Source organism: Lethenteron reissneri, unplaced genomic scaffold, assembly GCF_015708825.2.
Source record: "Lethenteron reissneri isolate LAM-NWPU_2019-01 unplaced genomic scaffold, ASM1570882v1 scaffold_1638, whole genome shotgun sequence".
Taxonomy (NCBI): Eukaryota; Metazoa; Chordata; class Hyperoartia; order Petromyzontiformes; family Petromyzontidae; genus Lethenteron; species Lethenteron reissneri.
In genome coordinates, this window is record NW_026891375.1 from 182,482 (window position 1) to 202,492 (window position 20,011).

The 20,011-nt window shown below is 54.4% G+C and overlaps 1 protein-coding gene across 2 annotated transcripts in view; it reads left to right on the forward strand.

Annotated features, from left to right (window-relative positions):
* Positions 1-3,565: 3,565 nt before the first annotated feature.
* The window catches only part of LOC133362909 (alkaline ceramidase 3-like), a 45,816-nt gene continuing 29,370 nt past the window's right edge, over positions 3,566-20,011 (forward strand). For both annotated transcript variants that reach the window (XM_061581879.1, XM_061581878.1), the window contains exons 1-2: positions 3,566-3,693; positions 19,751-19,861. In XM_061581879.1, coding sequence (XP_061437863.1) covers positions 3,603-3,693; positions 19,751-19,861 — 202 coding nt within the window. In that variant the 5' untranslated portion in view covers positions 3,566-3,602. The remainder of the gene's footprint in view (positions 3,694-19,750; positions 19,862-20,011) is intronic.

Below are 20,011 nucleotides of genomic sequence, written 5' to 3' on the forward strand. Positions count from 1 at the left end.
AGAGATTCTGGTTTTTCTGTCGTACGGCTGCTAATGTTAGATGCAGAGACGACAGAGCGATAACAGAGGTTTGTTGGGTTAGATCGTGTAAAAATATAAATGTGTCGTTAAACCCGCCACCACCTGACACAGCCAATTAGTAAGGGTTGTCACGTAAACACAACAAGCCAATTCAGTTCGGTTCATTTCAGTTCATTTATTTGTTATAGCCCTGTGAGTCATTCGGCTCTTGAATCGGGTGCAATCTTCAAGTTACTAAGCGTCCCAGTGGGATGCAAGTCAAACAATAACAACCGTAAGACAATTTATATTAAAGTTATCAGTCTAACTCTGTACTACAACAAACAAATATGGCTAATCCAAAACGTTTTCGAAATCACCAAAATAAAGCCATAAAAACAATGTAACAGTGATCATAGGAACTGTGAATCAAATCTAACAATAAACGATATACAGTGAGGGAAAAAAGTATTTTATCCCCTGCTGATTTTGTACGTTTGCTCACTGACAAAAAATTATCAGTCTATAATTTTAAAGGTAGGTTTATTTGAACAGTGAGAGACAGAATAACAATTTAAAAAATCCAGAAAAACGCATGTCAAAAATGTTATAAATTGATTTGCATTTTAATGAGGGAAATAAGTATTTGACCCCCTCTCAATCAGAAAGATTTCTGGCTCCCAGGTGTCTTTTATACAGGTAACGAGCTGAGATTAGGAGCACACTCTTAAAGGGAGTGCTACTAATCTCAGCTTGTTACCTGTGTAGAAGTGTTACGTACCGGGGTGTAGCAAGCCATTACGTTACGGTGTCTACATCACGGTCCGTGCGTGGGGTGTCTACATCAACGTCCGCATACAGCCCCGCCCCTCGGGGGGCAGTTGGCTATATAAGGCGGTGCGCGAGAGAGCTCGAGGCAGTCGTTGGAGCAGAAGAACCAGTGAAGACTGACGACCAGCTAGCTAGTCCTGGGACTACCCTGACTCGCTACTCTGATAAGAGGCGAGCAGGGCAAGCCAGGGGCGACCTCAGAGCAGCGAGGTCTGTGTCCTTGTGAGGGCCGGGCTCGTGTGGCTGAGGGTCGGACCTGAGCCGAAGCTGGGCCAGGTGAGTTAGCCTCTAGTAGGATGGTCTGGGTTAGAGGAGTGTAGGAGCTAACGGGGAAACGTTAGCCGAGGGACACTGCCTCGGACAGACCGGGTGAAGGGGCCGGTACCCCTTCCTGTGTTAGGGTGCGCTACGTATTGTATAGTACCCATTTCCATTTAAAGCGTTCGTGACTGCAGGGATTCATCTTCTTGGTTCTTTCGGTAAAGTCACGTAGAAGGGAAGTAATAAAATAATAAAAATAAAACATAATAAAATAATTCTCACGACGTTTCGGCCACAACGCAAGCAGCCGTCCTCAGGTGAAGAACAGGTCTGTCGAGAAGACAGCGTCTGAATGACAACCCCAGGCTTGGAGCGTCTTTTTAAGCTGGGTTGGAGGGGGGGAAGAGCGCCTTGACAAAAGAATTTGCATATCAAGAGGAATGTAGCATATTTATGGGAAATGCGTAGGAGGTGGGCTGGGGGTTTCAAAGTCATATTATGCCCGTGCATTATGCAGGATTAGCAGCATCAAAGGGAGGGGGTAGGGGGTAGCATTAACAAAGGGAGGGAATGTTAATAGTATGTAGAAGCAGGAGACCCGCAGCGGAGCAAATAATGCATTCCCTGTGGAGAACACAAGATACACAGTCAATGCCAGTGAGTGGACTGCGGTCTGAAAGTCACCGTAAACGTGAACAACAATCAGTTAAGATCCGAAATGGTTTATTACGTCCTTCCAATGATTGCTAAGCCAGAATCCATCTTCTCGGTTGAAATTGTCTCTGTGTTTGTATATATGGATCGCCTCATGAATGAATCTCTCATGGTAGCCAGATGGCTTGCAGAGAACCTCCGTCTTGGAGAAGTCAATGTCATGTGAGCCCACTGCTGACTGCATGAGTCACTCCATAACAGCAGGAGTATCAGTAGGAGTATCACAAATTTTCAATGCACCTTTTAAGATCAGCACACTATAATCAAAACTCAAGATCATACTTTGCAGCGGTCATCCGGGGCGATACATTTGATTTCAGGCCACTCTGAATAGCAGTGGCAGCTAGCGGTGTCCAGCTCCTCTAGAGCAGTTTTGAGTGAAGATCTCACAGGTAGCGATCCAAGTTGCAGTTGATTGGCGATAGCATTCCAGACCCTGGGGGCATCGACAACAAAATACCTTCCTCCAGTATTTGTACGGCAATAGGGAATGTGAAGCTGGTAAATGAGCGAAGACCTGAGGTCACATTGGTTCGAAACAGAGAAGTGATCCAGCAGGTAGTCTGCGGATTTTTTTGTAAGTACATCGTGAATTCGTCACTAGTGCAGCACACCGGTGTATTGGAGAGCCAAGCCACAACATTTACACTCTTAAGCACGACACTTCCCCAGTCATCACAACGAGCTTCACCAGGCGACAGTCAGATGTGTTGCTGTCGCCTGGTGAGCCTGTGTGTCTTAAACCGACTCGAGAACTAGAGGCCGAACGATATTCGGTTTCGGCCTCTCCAAAGAACGACTCCAAGTTCACTTTGAGGCGGTCCAGACACGGGGACTAGCCACGCGAGCAGCAGTCGCGACGTCGCGTTTGTGGATCGGGCATCATCGCTCCTTCTTGCACACAACGATGCACTTGCCACAAATAAACCGCGCAGATCCCCTTTGGGGCCGTCCATAAATGACGTCACGCACCTGGGGGGGGGGTCAGACATGTGTGACGATGTGTGACGAGGGGTTGAGAAATGTGACGTCACATCAAAATGCGCAACTTTAAATAAATATAGACAACACGTTCTACTTAATTAAATTGACTTCTTAATAACCTAGATTTGAAGCTTTCGTGACTGCAAGGATTTATACTCTTAGGTTTTTTCAGTAAAGTCACGTAAGTAAAAAAAATAAATGAAAATAAATCAATTAAATCACGACGTTTCGGAGGCAACACAAGCTTCCTTCACAGCAAAATAACTGTAGTTATAACTGTAGTTATTTTGCTGTGCCTTTTTACGCCTGATGAAGGAAGCTTGTGTTGCCTCCGAAACGTCGTAATTTAATAGATTTATTTTCATTGTTTTACCTACGTGACTACTGAAAATTCCTAAGAGTTTTCTTAATAACCTGGCTAGTGGGCGTGGCTACACCTCTAGTGGGCGTGGTTACACCTATAGTGGGCGTGGCTACATCTCTAGTGGGCGTGGTTACACCTCTAGTGGGCGTGGCTACACCTCTAGTGGGCGTGGCTACCTGGCTAGTGGGCGTGGTTACACCTCTAGTGGGCGTGGCTACACCTCTAGTGGGCGTGGTTACACCTCTAGTGGGCGTGGCTACACCTCTAGTGGGCGTGGCTACCTGGCTAGTGGGCGTGGCTACACCTCTAGTGGGCGTGGATACTTGGCTAGTGGGCGTGGCTACCTGGCTAGTGGGCGTGGCTACCTGGCTAGTGGGCGTGGGGAGCTCTCATCCCACGCGGTCAGCTGAGTTCGACTCCTGCTGCTGCTGCTCCACCCCGGCTCCCCATGGCGCCTCTCGGCTACTGGGGGCCCCCCACTGCCACCCTGGACTGGTGCGAGGACAACTACGACCACTCGCCCTTCGTAGCCGAGTTCTGTGAGTCACTCACGGGGGGTGACTGACTCTGTGGGTCACTCCTCACACGGGGGGTGACTTGTGGGGGTGCCTGACTGCCTCTGTGAGTCACTCACGGGGGTTGACTGACTGCCTCTGTGAGTCACTCACGGGGGGTGACTGACTCTGTGGGTCACTCCTCACACGGGGGGTGACTTGTGGGGGTGACTGACTGCCTCTGTGAGTCACTCACGGGGGTTGAATGACTGACTCTGTGAGTCACTCACGGGGGTTGACTGACTGACTGTGAGTCACTCACGGGGGTTGACTGACTGACTCTGTGAGTCACCCACGGGGGGTGACTGACTCTGTGGGTCACTCCTCACACGGGGGGTGACTTGTGCGGGTGACTGACTGCCTCTGTGAGTCACTCACGGGGGTTGACTGACTGACTCTGTGAGTCACCCACGGGGGGTGACTGACTCTGTGGGTCACTCCTCACACGGGGGGTGACTTGTGGGGGTGACTGACTGCCTCTGTGAGTCACTCACGGGGGTTGAATGACTGACTCTGTGAGTCACCCACGGGGGTGACTGACTGAGTAGTCACACGTGGGGGGTGACTGCGGGGTGAGTTTCAGGCTGTGAGAGGTGGAGGTGGGGAGTGGTGGCGCAGCGGTTAGCACCCCGCTCACGACCACCACCAACGGTGACGATCCTCTGAACCGGTGCTGGGCCTCCCCTAGGTCGACTCGGCCTCAAATGAGCACTTGCCCCAACGGCACTTGCCGCAGCGGCACTTGTCGCAACAGCACTTGCCGCAACAGCTTGTCGCAACGGCACTTGCCGCAACAGCACTTGCCGCAACAGCACTTGCCGCAACAGCACTTGCCGCAACAGCACTTGCCGCAACAGCACTTGCCGCAACAGCACTTGCCGCAACAGCACTTGCCGCAACAGCTTGTCGCAACAGCACTTGCCCCAGCAGCACTTGCCGCAACAGCTTGTCGAGGCTACACTGAGGGAGGGGGGGGGGGGTCTCTTTGTCGTGTTGTCGAATGGAGGCTCTGAGCGTGACAGATTTATTCCGATTTGAAGCTTTCGTGACTGCAGGGATTCACATTCTTGGTTCTTTCGGTAAAGTCTCGTAGAAGAGAAATAAGAAAATAACAATAAAACAATAAAATTCTCACGACGTTTCGATTGCAACACAAGCAATCTTTTTTCAAATGTTCTTGCTGTGGTTTTCCCACCTGATGATTGCTTGTGTTGCAGTCGAAACGTCGTGAGTTAATTTCTTTTATACCTACGTGACTTTACCGAAAGAACCAGTTTCAGTTGTATTTATTAGGTATAGCGCTGTGAGCCATTCGGCTCTTGAATCGGGTGCAACCGCAACAAACAAAAACATGAACAAGAAAACTTATTAAAGTGACTTGGCGCAAACAGAAAAATCCAGGAAAAAACTGCAGTCTTCCAAAAAAAAAGCACCGCACACCAACGCTGTGTGCAAAAATCCCAGTGGGATGCAAGTCAAACAACAACAACAACCACAAGACAACTTAGATTAAAGCCATTATTCTAACTCCGTACTACAACAAACAAACATGGCCAAACCAAAACAACTTTTCGAAATCACCAAAATAAAACCATAAAAGCAATGTAACAGTGATCATAGGAACTGTGACCGAAATTTCACAATAAACGTCAAACAACATGTGCCACCAAAGGCTGCCGCCATGGCTGCTGCGCGAGTCACTCCAGAGAGGATTCATCCCAAGCAGAGGAGCGCGGGGAGCGGTGGGGGAGCGCTTAGCGCACTACGGCGAACGAGCGGAGAGAGCGCGGGTTCGATTCCCGCTCGCCACCACAGCCAGCGGTGAAGGCGAATGTCTGAACCGGTAACCGGCCCTCCCTTGGGTTGACTCGGCCCTCCCCTGGGTTGACTCGGCCATAAATCAGATCCGTTGCGGTCGTAGACGTGGGCACGACGGGAGACAAAGGCGGCCGGGCGCGCGGTGGATTTGGCAGCTGCGCTTGCCCTGCAACCTGCACAGGCTACACGGGCCACCTTTGTCTGTGTGCGGCTCTGTCGGATTTGGCCCCCAATGCGCAACCAGCTTCGGCGAGTCGAACCGGTTTCTGGATCCGGAGAAACCGGTTTCTCCTCCACTCTCTGCGCCGTGGGTAGGGTGGAGCGTGTGGGGTGGAGCGTGTGGGGGTGGAGCGTGTGGGGTGGCGCGTGTGGGGTGGAGCGTGTGGGGTGGAGCGTGTGGGGTGGCGCGTGTGGGGTGGAGCGTGTGGGGTGGCGCGTGTGGGGTGGAGCGTGTGGGGTGGAGCGTGTGGGGGTGGCGCGTGTGGGGTGGAGCGTGTGGGGTGGAGCGTGTGGGGTGGCGCGTGTGGGGTGGCGCGTGTGGGGTGGAGCGTGTGGGGTGGAGCGTGTGGGGTGGCGCGTGTGGGGTGGAGCGTGTGGGGTGGCGCGTGTGGGGTGGAGCGTGTGGGGTGGAGCGTGTGGGGGTGGCGCGTGTGGGGTGGAGCGTGTGGGGTGGAGCGTGTGGGGTGGCGCGTGTGGGGTGGAGCGTGTGGGGTGGAGCGTGTGGGGGTGGGGCGTGTGGGGTGGAGCGTGTGGGGTGGAGCGTGTGGGGTGGAGCGTGTGGGGGTGGAGCGTGTGGGGGGTGGAGCGTGTGGGGGTGGAGCGTGTGGGGGTGGAGCGTGTGGGGTGGAGCGTGTGGGGGTGGAGCGTGTGGGGGTGGAGCGTGTGGGGGTGGAGCGTGTGGGGGTGGAGCGTGTGGGGTGGCGCGTGTGGTGTAGCGCGTGTGGTGTAGCGCGTGTGGTGTAGCGCGTGTGGGGTGGAGCGTGTGGGGTGGAGCGTGTGGGGTGGAGCGTGTGGGGGTGGAGCGTGTGGGGTGGAGCGTGTGGGGGTGGCGCGTGTGGGTGGAGCGTGTGTGGGTTGGAGCGTGTGGGTGGAGCGTGTGGGGGTGGAGCGTGTGGGGTGGAGCGTGTGGGGGTGGAGCGTGTGGGGGTGGAGCGTGTGGGGGTGGAGCGTGTGGGGGTGGAGCGTGTGGGGGTGGAGCGTGGTGGGGTGGAGCGTGTGGGGGTGGAGCGTGTGGGGGTGGAGCGTGTGGGGGTGGAGCGTGTGGGGGTGGAGCGTGTGGGGGTGAGCGTGTGGGGGTGGAGCGTGTGGGGGTGGAGCGTGTGGGGGTGGAGCGTGTGGGGGTGGAGCGTGTGGGGGTGGAGCGTGTGGGGGTGGAGCGTGTGGGGGTGGAGCGTGTGGGGGTGGAGCGTGTGGGGGTGGAGCGTGTGGGGGGTGGAGCGTGTGGGGGTGGAGCGTGTGGGGGTGACTACCTCGCCTGGTCTACAGGAGGTCGTAGGTTCGATCCCCGACCCTGACGATTGGAGTCTGCGTCTTTTTCTCATTATCATCACGGTGGTTAGGATATGTTAACTACCTCGCCTGGTTTACAGGAGGTCGCGGGTTTACTCTCCAACGCATAAATTGTCACGTTTTGTTTACGTGACAAACCTCCCTCATTGGCTGTGTCGGGTGGTGGCGGGTTTGACGACGCATTTATATTTTCGCAATCTAACCCAAACATATATTTTCACAGTCCATATCGTGTCTCTCCCTCTCCCCGTGGTCGCGTGGATCTTTATCTGGCTCTCCCCTCCACGTTTAGAATCAAGGCCACGCGTATTTGGCTACTGCTATGCATTGCCACGTGCATGATGATGACGACGACGAGAAAGCCGCGACTTCGTTGAGCTGCTATCGTCTGTGATGGCCAGGTTGCTTCTGAAAAAGAGCCACACAGCTCAGTGGTGGGCCGTACCTGGTTACGTAAAAAATAAGTAACCTTTAAAAATACTTATTGAAAAACACGCTTTAATGAACCGTACGAGTAATGGCAGAACTCCACGACTCCAGCAAGTGGCCCCGAAGCTTGCCATCACGTAAGGCAGCGGTCGGGAACCTATGGCTCGCGAGCCATATATGGCTCTTCTGGTGACGGCATATGGCTCTCAGGCAATTTTGAGTTGAAAAAAATAATAATAATAAAATTAAAATAAAATCAGTTTCGAACTGATTTTAAAATACTTGTGATATTGCTTAATAATACTGTGTCATTTTAAAGTAAACAGAAATTAGTTTTGAAGATAAAATTTCTCGGGTCACGGGTCCCGTGACCAGAAGTCGCATTAAAAGTAAGACATTTAATTTATTATACGTTAAAAATACTATATGGCTCTCAATGAAATATATTTAGAAATATTGGCTTTTATGGCTCTCCCAGTCAAAAAGATTCCCGACCCCTGACGTAAGGGGACCGTGGCCAATTATAGCCAACGTCAGTTGAGCGTGGACAATAAGAACCAAGCCAAAACATAAAATATAGAAAAGATTGTTTAAAAAAAATAATGATAAAATATAGTATTGTCATCAGTATGACATAAGTATACAAAGTTTGCAGTCGATAGCACATTGAGTTACAAGATTTGAGGATACAACAGACAGAGTGAGTTAAATAAAAGCGAGTAGTTTAGTTTTTAGTCCAGCCCGGCACAGACGAGTAGTGGGGGGGGGGGCTTCTTTCGGCTCCAGTCGAGCGAGCGGACACTTGCAGGGCTGCGCCTGGACCCCACCGTGACCCCACCGTGACCCCACCGTGACCCCACCACGGCGAACACGCGAACTTCAGGATCTGTATTCATAGACCGCAGGAGGAATCCGATGAGCTATGAAGCTTTTTGTTGTCACAGATGTCCCAGTAGGGGCATGGGCTCAGAACGTTACAACAGACACGGTGGGCGTTGCAAAGTATAGGCAAGGTAAACAATAACTTTAAATACCAATAGACAACATGAAAACAATGACATCTTCACTATGTTTTTCCCATCTGACGAGGTAAGGCCCCTACTGAGCTGTGTAGCACTTTCTCAGAAGCGACCTCGCCATCACAAATGACCACTCAAAGAATTTAGTTGGAACCGCATTTCTTTCCCACCGTACCTAAGCAGCCATGCGATATTAATCATTGATAAAGGTCAATGACTGTAGGGGCAAGTGCTGTTAGTAGCGAGCAGCAGCAGCACCTATGAAGGTAGACACAGACAAATATCCCCCGTGTAGCCTCTAACAGACTGTAGGGGCAAGTGCTGTTAGTAGCGAGCAGCAGCGCCTATGAAGGTAGACAGATAAAGGTCCCCCGTGTAGCCTCTAACAGACTGTAGGGGCAAGTGCTGTTAGGAGCGAGTAGCAGGAGCACCTCATGAAGGGCTGCACTGTGACACACGATGGGGGTTGAGTTGCCAACAGCAGGCCCGGCTGCCTTCGTCTCCCAAGTGCTGACGGTTACTACACTAAACTAAAACTATTCAAAACTAAACTTCTTAAAATGTTACCAGCAAAGTCCCACTGAGCTATTATGTAGAGCGATGTGTTTTTTCCAACGCGCCCTGGCCATCACAGATGCTGGCTGAACGGAGTGGCTGGTATCATCTTCATCATCATCACGTGGACATTTCTCGCAGAAGCCAAATACTCGAAAGGCGCTTGGTAATGTTGAGTCTCAATGTGGGGCGGGGAAACCCGGAGGAGCCGGAGAAAAATCCACGCGAGCTCAGGGAGAGAGATGCAGACTCCAAATATACAGCACGAGCAACAGGCATCGTCAGGGTCGTGGATCGAATCCACGACCTCGTATAGACCAGGCGAGGGCCACCGCGGCAACCGTCGGGTACTCATTTGAGGCCGAGTCGACTTAGGGGACGCCTAGAACCGGTTCAGAGATGGCCGTCGCTGACGCTGGTGGCCGTGAGCGGGAGTCAAACCCCGACCCAGGTCCCGGGTTCGTGGTGCAGGGCGCTAACCGCTCCGCCACCGCTCCTCACATTCCTGCACGGACGCAGCACGTGGTGAAGATAGGTGGGGGGGGGGGGGGTGGGGAGTGGTGGGGGGTGGGGAGTGGTGGGGGGTGGGGAGTGGTGGGGAGTGGTGGGGGGGGGTGGGGAGTGGTGGGGAGTGGTGGGGGGGGGTGGGGGGTGGTGGGGAGTGGTTGGGGGGGTGGGGAGTGGTTGGGGGAGTGGGGAGTGGTGGGGGGGTGGGGGGTGGTGGGGAGAGGCCGCTCACCTGAGACCCCCCCCCCCGAGCTCGACTCCCCCGGCCACGGCAAACATCGACGGCAATCGGTGACGACTCGAGACGATTATGGTGTGGGCCTCCCCTAGGTCGACTCAGCCCTAAATGAGCTCCCGGTGCGGGGAGTGGTGGGGGGGTGGGGAGTGGTGGGGGGGTGGGGAGTGGGCAGTGGGGGGGCATCTGCCGGTCAGCTCGGTCGGTGAAGCCGTGGCACCTGGGTGTGTCCCGTGACCTCCTCCTCGTGCACCTAGCCTGGCACAGCAGTCAACCTGTGGCACCTGGGTGTGTCCCGTGACCTCCTCCTCGTGCACCTAGCCTGGCACAGCAGTCAACCTGTGGCACCTGGGTGTGTCCCGTGACCTCCTCCTCGTGCACCTAGCCTGGCACAGCAGTCAACCTGTGGCACCTGGGTGTGTCCCGTGACCTCCTCCTCGTGCACCTAGCCTGGCACAGCAGTCAACCTGTGGCACCTGGGTCTATCCCGTGACCTCCTCCTCGTGCACCTAGCCTGGCACAGCAGTCAACCTGTGGCACCTGGGTCTATCCCGTGACCTCCTCCTCGTGCACCTAGCCTGGCACAGCAGTCAACCTGTGGCACCTGGGTGTGTCCCGTGCACCTAGCCTGGCACAGCAGTCAACCTGTGGCACCTGGGTGTGTCCCGTGACCTCCTCCTCGTGCACCTAGCCTGGCACAGAAGTCAACCTGTGGCACCTGGGTCTATCCCGTGACCTCCTCCTCGTGCACCTAGCCTGGCACAGCAGTCAACCTGTGGCACCTGGGTCTATCCTGTGACCTCCTCCTCGTGCACCTAGCCTGGCACAGCAGTCAACCTGTGGCACCTGGGTGTGTCCCGTGACCTCCTCCTCGTGCACCTAGCCTGGCACAGAAGTCAACCTGTGGCACCTGGGTGTGTCCCGTGACCTCCTCCTCGTGCACCTAGCCTGGCACAGCAGTCAACCTGTGGCACCTGGGTGTGTCCCGTGACCTCCTCCTCGTGCACCTAGCCTGGCACAGCAGTCAACCTGTGGCACCTGGGTGTGTCCCGTGACCTCCTCCTCGTGCACCTAGCCTGGCACAGCAGTCAACCTGTGGCACCTGGGTGTGTCCCGTGACCTCCTCCTCGTGCACCTAGCCTGGCACAGCAGTCAACCTGTGGCACCTGGGTCTATCCCGTGACCTCCTCCTCGTGCACCTAGCCTGGCACAGCAGTCAAGCTGTGGCACCTGGGTGTGTCCCGTGACCTCCTCCTCGTACACCTAGCCTGGCACAGCAGTCAACCTGTGGCACCTGGGTCTATCCCGTGACCTCCTCCTCGTGCACCTAGCCTGGCACAGAAGTCAACCTGTGGCACCTGGGTCTATCCCGTAACCTCCTCCTCGTGCACCTAGCCTGGCACAGCAGTCAACCTGTGGCACCTGGGTGTGTCCCGTGACCTCCTCCTCGTACACCTAGCCTGGCACAGAAGTCAACCTGTGGCACCTGGGTCTATCCCGTGACCTCCTCCTCGTACACCTAGCCTGGCACAGCAGTCAACCTGTGACACCTGGGTGTGTCCCGTGACCTCCTCCTCGTACACCTAGCCTGGCACAGAAGTCAACCTGTGGCACCTGGGTCTGTCCCGTGACCTCCTCCTCGTGCACCTAGCCTGGCACAGCAGTCAACCTGTGGCACCTGGGTGTGTCCCGTGACCTCCTCCTCGTACACCTAGCCTGGCACAGCAGTCAACCTGTGGCACCTGGGTCTATCCCGTGACCTCCTCCTCGTGCACCTAGCCTGGCACAGAAGTCAACCTGTGGCACCTGGGTCTATCCCGTGACCTCCTCCTCGTGCACCTAGCCTGGCACAGCAGTCAACCTGTGGCACCTGGGTGTGTCCCGTGACCTCCTCCTCGTACACCTAGCCTGGCACAGAAGTCAACCTGTGGCACCTGGGTCTATCCCGTGACCTCCTCCTCGTACACCTAGCCTGGCACAGCAGTCAACCTGTGACACCTGGGTGTGTCCCGTGACCTCCTCCTCGTACACCTAGCCTGGCACAGAAGTCAACCTGTGGCACCTGGGTCTGTCCCGTGACCTCCTCCTCGTGCACCTAGCCTGGCACAGCAGTCAACCTGTGGCACCTGGGTGTGTCGCGTGACCTCCTACTCGTACACCTAGCCTGGCACAGCAGTCAACCTGTGGCACCTGGGTGTGTCGCGTGACCTCCTACTCGTACACCTAGCCTGGCACAGCAGTCAACCTGTGGCACCTGGGTGTGTCGCGTGACCTCCTACTCGTACACCTAGCCTGGGACAATGGTCAACCTGTGGCACCTGGGTCTGTCCTGTGACCTCCTGCCAGCAGCGAGAGCCTTCTACGCTTCACGTGGCGGCCTCGAGGTACACCTAGCCTGGCACCAAGCGACGTAGTGACGTCACCGAATGTCGGCGGCTGTTGTCGAAATTGCTGAGCCGTGACGATGCTGGATGCTGTTAAAGCCGGGTGGAGCGATCGACACGCCACGGTGGCTAGGCGATGTTAACAACCTCGCCTGGTCTACAGGAGGTCGTGGGTTCGTTCCCGACCCTGACGATGCCTGCTGCTGCTCTATATTTGGAGTCTGCGTCTCTCTCTCTTCATCACGGCGACTAGGAGATGTTAACTACCTCGCCTGGTCTACAGGAGGTCGTGGGTTCGACCCTGACCCAGACGATATCTGCTGCTCTATATTTGGAGTCTGCGTCTCTCTCTCTGTTGTCGCGTGGTTTTTTCTCCGGGTTCTCCGTTTTTAAATCCTTTATATTAATTATTATTTGGTTCTTTCGGTTAAGTCACGTCTAAAGATAAAATAATAAATTAAATTAAATAATAGCATACGACGTTTCGATGCAACACAAGCAATCATCATCAGGTATAATGAAATAGCGACATAAAATCTAACCAGAAAACTATAGACAGACATATTAGCAGACAGATATCACCAAGATACATAGAGAGAGCAACACAGGTAACAAAGAGGAGTGATCATCTCTGTGGGGTGGCCTTAAATAGACAGAGGGGGGAGGAGGCAGAGAGAGGGAGGGGGCCAGAGAAAACATTTGCATATCAATGAGTGGACAACAAAACAAGGTTCTTCAAGTGCGATGACACGGCAAGCAAGCCTGAAAATCAGAAGGACAAACTAAAATTCAATAACCTAGTAAAATATCGAAATGTACTGTAATACAACACAGAGGGTCGGTCAACACACAATTAACGCATAGCCTGGTTGATTACGTATTTCAAAGATTGCTAAGTTAGAATTTAAGTGTGAACATTCCAAAGAGAGGACACAGGCAGAGAGAGTTCACTTGCTTGCTTGCTTGCGCGCTTACGACCGTGCAAATCTTTTGGTCGTTTTTTAACCCACTTCCCGTGATCCAATTAAGCTGACATTTTGTACACAGACTCGTTGTGCATGACAATTTATTTGCGTGAATTTTTTTTCTCCAAAATTTTCAACATTTTAGGATTTTTTTTTATATTTAATTACCAATTGCTTAATGGTGGCAGGCAATCATCTGACCCATAGGTGGCAGCCATCTCAAGCCAGAGGACGAGAGGACTCTAGCCGCCACGCATATAAAGGATTTATAGTGAAAAACTTTGTTTTTACGGGTTAATTTTTTTCCGTTTTTTTCCTCCACATTTAGAATCAACATCACGCGCATTTTTTGAGCGATCATTTGCGATGGCCACGTGAGATGTTAAATGCCTCGCCTGGTGTGCAGGATGTCGTGGACTCGATCCCAACCCTGAGGATGCCTGTTGCTGTGTATTTGGAGTCTGTATCTTGCTCTTTCATCATCATCACAGTGGCTAGGAGATGTTAATTTCGTTGCCTGGTGTGCTGCAGGAGGTCGTCGGTTCAATCCCGGCCCAGACGATGGCTGATGCTGTATGTTTGGCATCTGCGTCTTTCTCTTTCTCTCGCCATGGTGAGATGTGTTCTCCCTCGCCTGGTATGCAGGAGTTCATGGGTTCGATCCCGACCCCTGACGATGCCTGCTGCTGTATATTTAGAGTCCGTGTCTCTCTCCCCCCGTGGTGGTCACTGCGTGGATTTCCCTCCGAGTCCTCAAGTTTTTTCCCCTTGACATTTCGAATCAACGTCGCCGCGCGTTCAGATTATTTGGCGACTGCAATAAAAAAATGAATCCCTGCGTGATGATGATGATGTTAATGATAAGCCACTTCGTTTAGCCGCTATTATTTGCGCAGGTAGCCCACTGTGGCGGCCTGCGCTCCTTGAACAGAGGAGGAACAGCCACACGACATGCACTGTCTCTCTGCTGAAGCCCTCTATCTGTCATGGCCAGCAGCAGCAGCAGACATCAACCACTGCCATTTATCCGCTGCACACACGCACAGCGTCATCGGGAGACACTGAAACGACACCAGCGAAGAGCGATTGCCAGGACACATGGCAGGCAAAGTCCAGGGGGCAGCAGCAGCAGCAACAGACTTCCCATGGACGAGGAGATTTCGTTCAGCCCACAGGACAGTGCGGGGACTTCTGTGCTTGCTAGCTTGTGTTGGAGTACGCTACATCATGGGGGATATAGCATGGGACATTTTTGCCGGTATCAATATCAAAGTATGAAAAGTAAGAATACGTTTCGTGCCCTTTCTGGAAATAAAACGGGTGTTAAGATTTTCAAACACAAAATATATATTTTTTTCAAGGAATCAAGTTACTGCATTAACTACACACAGTGCTTTTGGTGAACGTGCAAACAGACATGCTCTGATTATAATATTACGCATTGTCTTTGAAGCTGGTTATTCCTACACCGGAGAGGGTAGCCTTCTTTATGGCTTTGTCTCACTATCAACTCTTGGATCTCATGATTCTTGGTAGAGACTCCAAGTGTTAATGGTGGTGGACTTAAGGACATCCCAAGCGCCGCCCACATACTCCTAGTGTTGGCGATTCAACTTTGACAGTTTTTCAATGAGGCATTGGCGGAAGAGGTCTCGCTTAATCGAGTCCTTCAGACCTTCGACGTTGATCTTTCGTCGGCATCTCTTCCGCTGCAGCCATCACTTGGGAGCGAGTTTTCTGGACATAATTGAACAGTTGAGTCGATGATCAGTCCAGCAATCATCAGCTGCGAGCACAGCCTGAGTGATGTGGATATCTTGCCGAATTCGGGCATGGACAATGGCATAATCAATAAAGTGCCAGTGCTTAGATGGTGGATGTTGCCATGATGTTTTGTATTTTCTTTTCTAGCGGAACACGGTGTTGGCGACAATGAGTCCACGTTCCGTGCATTTAGTCAAGAGGAGGATGTCGTTGGAATTGACTTCTCCCACTCCTCCCTTGCTGATGGTTCCATTCCAGAGGCTTAAGTCCCTTCCAACTCTGGCATTAAAATCACCGAGAAGAACCAGTTTGTCTCCCAGCGGAACGGTCGTAAAGACCCGGTAAAGGTTGGCGTAAAATTCTTCCTTGGTTTCATCATCGGAGTCAAGAGTCGGGGCATATGCGCTGATGGCAGTGGCACTATTGGCTTCCCACCAGTTTGAGGCATAGTCACGAAGCGCTCACTGATTCTGATAAGTAACTCGTCAAGCTGATTGATGAGTTCACTCTTGATGGTGAAACCAACTCTGCGCAGCCTCCGTTGTTGTTCTTGCTGGCTGCCTTTCCAGAAGAGGGGAGCATAGCCACCTCCTGTTTCCTTGAGCTTTCCCTGCTCGCCGAGTCTCACTGAGGGCAGCCCCACGTCAATGTTGTGTCGTCTTGAGTTCCTGGGCCACGATTGCGGTGTGGCGTTCTGGGCATTCACTTTTAGGGTTGTCCATGAGGCTCCTGACATTCCAGGTCCCAAATTATATCGTCTGACTTAAATTTTTGTTTCCACCGCAGCAACGGTGGTCCCTCTGGACGCGGTCATCCAGTCGGGAAGCGCCGAGACAGATTTTGTTTAGGGAACATTTTCTCGCGCCCTTCCCCACGTGGGGTGAGCAAAGTGGATCCTAAAAAGGACTGTTCGGTCGCAATTGCAGCTGTCCAAATGCACTCTCGTCTCCGCCGAGTGTTGGACGACTGTCTTGTAGCTGCCGCCGCCACGCCAGTTTGTAGCTAGAAGCTTCAAGACTTCACAATCCTGTTCCAATCGTCACTAGCCGGATGCCCAAGGACTTGATTTGAACGTGCCGGAAGATGTTTGTCCCTTTCATGAAAGACGCCTGTGCACGATTTCTTTTATTGTGGAGAAGCGGTTGCAGAGCAGCCTCCACACAATTCTTGACGGAACGGGACCATGAATCCGATAGCAAGGAAACCAAGGACGATTGGGCATATCATTCTGCTGCAGCCTTCGTCCGGCTTCACAGCCGTTGAGATGTTCACATCTTCTTCCGCCGGCGCTGCCGTTGAGGACTTGTTAACCATAGCTGTGGGCTTATTGTAATGGCGGCCTATACTTGCCATGTCTCAGCAGCATCAACGGGTACATGTGGCGTTTCAAGAGGAAAAGCACTGCACTCTGGGGTCCTAACCACACCCTGGTGGTGCTATCGCTGTTTGGTCCACGACTGCGTATTCATCAGGCCCCTGCTTATTTAGCACATAATCTTCACGGAAGGTCGATCCACTATCCCGCTACCTGCGGACGCGCTGGGCAGCAGTGCAGCACCGCTGAGTAGTCGCCTGCCCGTGGTGCTGCCCCTGTCTCTCTGTGTGTAGGGAACACGCTGAGTAGTCACCTGCCCGTGGTGCTGCCCCTGTCTCTCTGTGTGTGTAGGGAACACGCTGAGTAGTCGCCTGCCCGTGGTGCTGCCCCTGTCTCTCTGTGTGTGTAGGGAACACGCTGAGTAGTCGCCTGCCCGTGGTGCTGCCCCTGTCTCTCTGTGTGTAGGGAACACGCTGAGTAGTCACCTGCCCGTGGTGGCTGCCCCTGTCTCTCTGTGTGTAGGGAACACGCTGAGTAGTCGCCTGCCCGTGGTGCTGCCCCTGTCTCTCTCTGTGTGTAGGGAACACGCTGAGTAGTCGCCTGCCCGTGGTGGCTGCCCCTGTCTCTCTGTGTGTAGGGAACACGCTGAGTAGTCGCCTGCCCGTGCTGCTGCCCCTGTCTCTCTCTGTGTGTAGGGAACACGCTGAGTAGTCGCCTGCCCGTGCTGCTGCCCCTGTCTCTCTGTGTGTGTGTAGGGAACACGCTGAGTAGTCGCCTGCCCGTGGTGGCTGCCCCTGTCTCTCTGTGTGTAGGGAACACGCTGAGTAGTCGCCTGCCCGTGCTGCTGCCCCTGTCTCTCTCTGTGTGTAGGGAACACGCTGAGTAGTCGCCTGCCCGTGCTGCTGCCCCTGTCTCTCTGTGTGTGTGTAGGGAACACGCTGAGTAGTCGCCTGCCCGTGGAGGCTGCCCCTGTCTCTCTGTGTGTGTGTAGGGAACACGCTGAGTGAGTCGCCTGCCTGTGCTGCTGCCCCTCTCTGTGTGTAGGGAACACGCTGAGTAGTCGCCTGCCCGTGCTGCTGTCTCTCTCTGTGTGTAGGGAACACGCTGAGTAGTCGCCTGCCCGTGCTGCTGTCCCTCTCTGTGTGTAGGGAACACGCTGAGTAGTCGCCTGCCCGTGCTGCTGTCCCTCTCTGTGTGTAGGGAACACGCTGAGTAGTCGCCTGCCTGTGCTGCTGCCCCTGTCTCTCTGTGTGTAGGGAACACGCTGAGTAGTCGCCTGTCTGTGCTGCTGTCTCTCTCTGTGTGTAGGGAACACGCTGAGTAGTCGCCTGCCTGTGCTGCTGTCTCTCTCTGTGTGTAGGGAACACGCTGAGTAGTCGCCTGCCCGTGCTGCTGTCTCTCTCTGTGTGTAGGGAACACGCTGAGTGAGTCGCCTGCCTGTGCTGCTGTCTCTCTCTGTGTGTAGGGAACACGCTGAGTAGTCGCCTGCCCGTGCTGCTGTCTCTCTCTGTGTGTAGGGAACACGCTGAGTGAGTCGCCTGCCCGTGCTGCTGTCTCTCTCTGTGTGTAGGGAACACGCTGAGTAGTCGCCTGCCCGTGGTGCTGCCCCTGTCTCTCTGTGTGTAGGGAACACGCTGAGTAGTCACCTGCCCGTGGTGCTGCCCCTGTCTCTCTGTGTGTGTAGGGAACACGCTGAGTAGTCGCCTGCCCGTGGTGCTGCCCCTGTCTCTCTGTGTGTGTAGGGAACACGCTGAGTAGTCGCCTGCCCGTGGTGCTGCCCCTGTCTCTCTGTGTGTAGGGAACACGCTGAGTAGTCACCTGCCCGTGGTGGCTGCCCCTGTCTCTCTGTGTGTAGGGAACACGCTGAGTAGTCGCCTGCCCGTGGTGCTGCCCCTGTCTCTCTCTGTGTGTAGGGAACACGCTGAGTAGTCGCCTGCCCGTGGTGGCTGCCCCTGTCTCTCTGTGTGTAGGGAACACGCTGAGTAGTCGCCTGCCCGTGCTGCTGCCCCTGTCTCTCTCTGTGTGTAGGGAACACGCTGAGTAGTCGCCTGCCCGTGCTGCTGCCCCTGTCTCTCTGTGTGTGTGTAGGGAACACGCTGAGTAGTCGCCTGCCCGTGGTGGCTGCCCCTGTCTCTCTGTGTGTAGGGAACACGCTGAGTAGTCGCCTGCCCGTGCTGCTGCCCCTGTCTCTCTCTGTGTGTAGGGAACACGCTGAGTAGTCGCCTGCCCGTGCTGCTGCCCCTGTCTCTCTGTGTGTGTGTAGGGAACACGCTGAGTAGTCGCCTGCCCGTGGAGGCTGCCCCTGTCTCTCTGTGTGTGTGTAGGGAACACGCTGAGTGAGTCGCCTGCCTGTGCTGCTGCCCCTCTCTGTGTGTAGGGAACACGCTGAGTAGTCGCCTGCCCGTGCTGCTGTCTCTCTCTGTGTGTAGGGAACACGCTGAGTAGTCGCCTGCCCGTGCTGCTGTCCCTCTCTGTGTGTAGGGAACACGCTGAGTAGTCGCCTGCCCGTGCTGCTGTCCCTCTCTGTGTGTAGGGAACACGCTGAGTAGTCGCCTGCCTGTGCTGCTGCCCCTGTCTCTCTGTGTGTAGGGAACACGCTGAGTAGTCGCCTGTCTGTGCTGCTGTCTCTCTCTGTGTGTAGGGAACACGCTGAGTAGTCGCCTGCCCGTGCTGCTGTCTCTCTCTGTGTGTAGGGAACACGCTGAGTGAGTCGCCTGCCTGTGCTGCTGTCTCTCTCTGTGTGTAGGGAACACGCTGAGTAGTCGCCTGCCTGTGCTGCTGTCTCTCTCTGTGTGTAGGGAACACGCTGAGTAGTCGCCTGCCCGTGCTGCTGTCTCTCTCTGTGTGTAGGGAACACGCTGAGTGAGTCGCCTGCCTGTGCTGCTGTCTCTCTCTGTGTGTAGGGAACACGCTGAGTAGTCGCCTGCCCGTGCTGCTGTCTCTCTCTGTGTGTAGGGAACACGCTGAGTGAGTCGCCTGCCCGTGCTGCTGTCTCTCTCTGTGTGTAGGGAACACGCTGAGTAGTCGCCTGCCAGTGCTGCTGTCCCTCTCTGTGTGTAGGGAACACGCTGAGTAGTCGCCTGCCCGTGCTGCTGCCCCTCTCTGTGTGTAGGGAACACGCTGAATAGTCGCCTGCCCGTGCTGCTGTCTCTCTCTGTGTGTAGGGAACACGCTGAGTAGTCGCCTGCCCGTGCTGCTGTCCCTCTCTGTGTGTAGGGAACACGCTGAATAGTCGCCTGCCCGTGCTGCTGTCTCTCTCTGTGTGTAGGGAACACGCTGAGTAGTCGCCTGCCCGTGCTGTTGCCCCTCTCTGTGTGTAGGGAACACGCTGAGTAGTCGCCTGCCTGTGCTGCTGTCTCTCTCTGTGTGTAGGGAACACGCTGAGTGAGTCGCCTGCCTGTGCTGCTGCCCCTGTGTCTCTCTGTGTGTAGGGAACACGCTGAGTAGTCGCCTGCCTGTGCTGTTGCCCCTCTCTGTGTGTAGGGAACACGCTGAGTGAGTCGCCTGCCTGTGCTGCTGCCCCTGTGTCTCTCTGTGTGTAGGGAACACGCTGAGTAACCTGCCCATGGTGGCTGCCCCTCTTCTCTCCGCGCCATTCTGCGCTCGAGCCCACGTGGAGTGGAGATACCTGTTGGCGCTTGTGGGGATCTCAGGTACCCACAGAGACACGGGAAGGACACAGAGAGACATGGGGGGGGGGGGGGCAGACAAAGACACGACGTTGGTGACAATGGTGATGATGTTATGACGATGACGGTGATGATGTTGTAACGATGATGGTGAAGGATGTTGTGATGATGGTG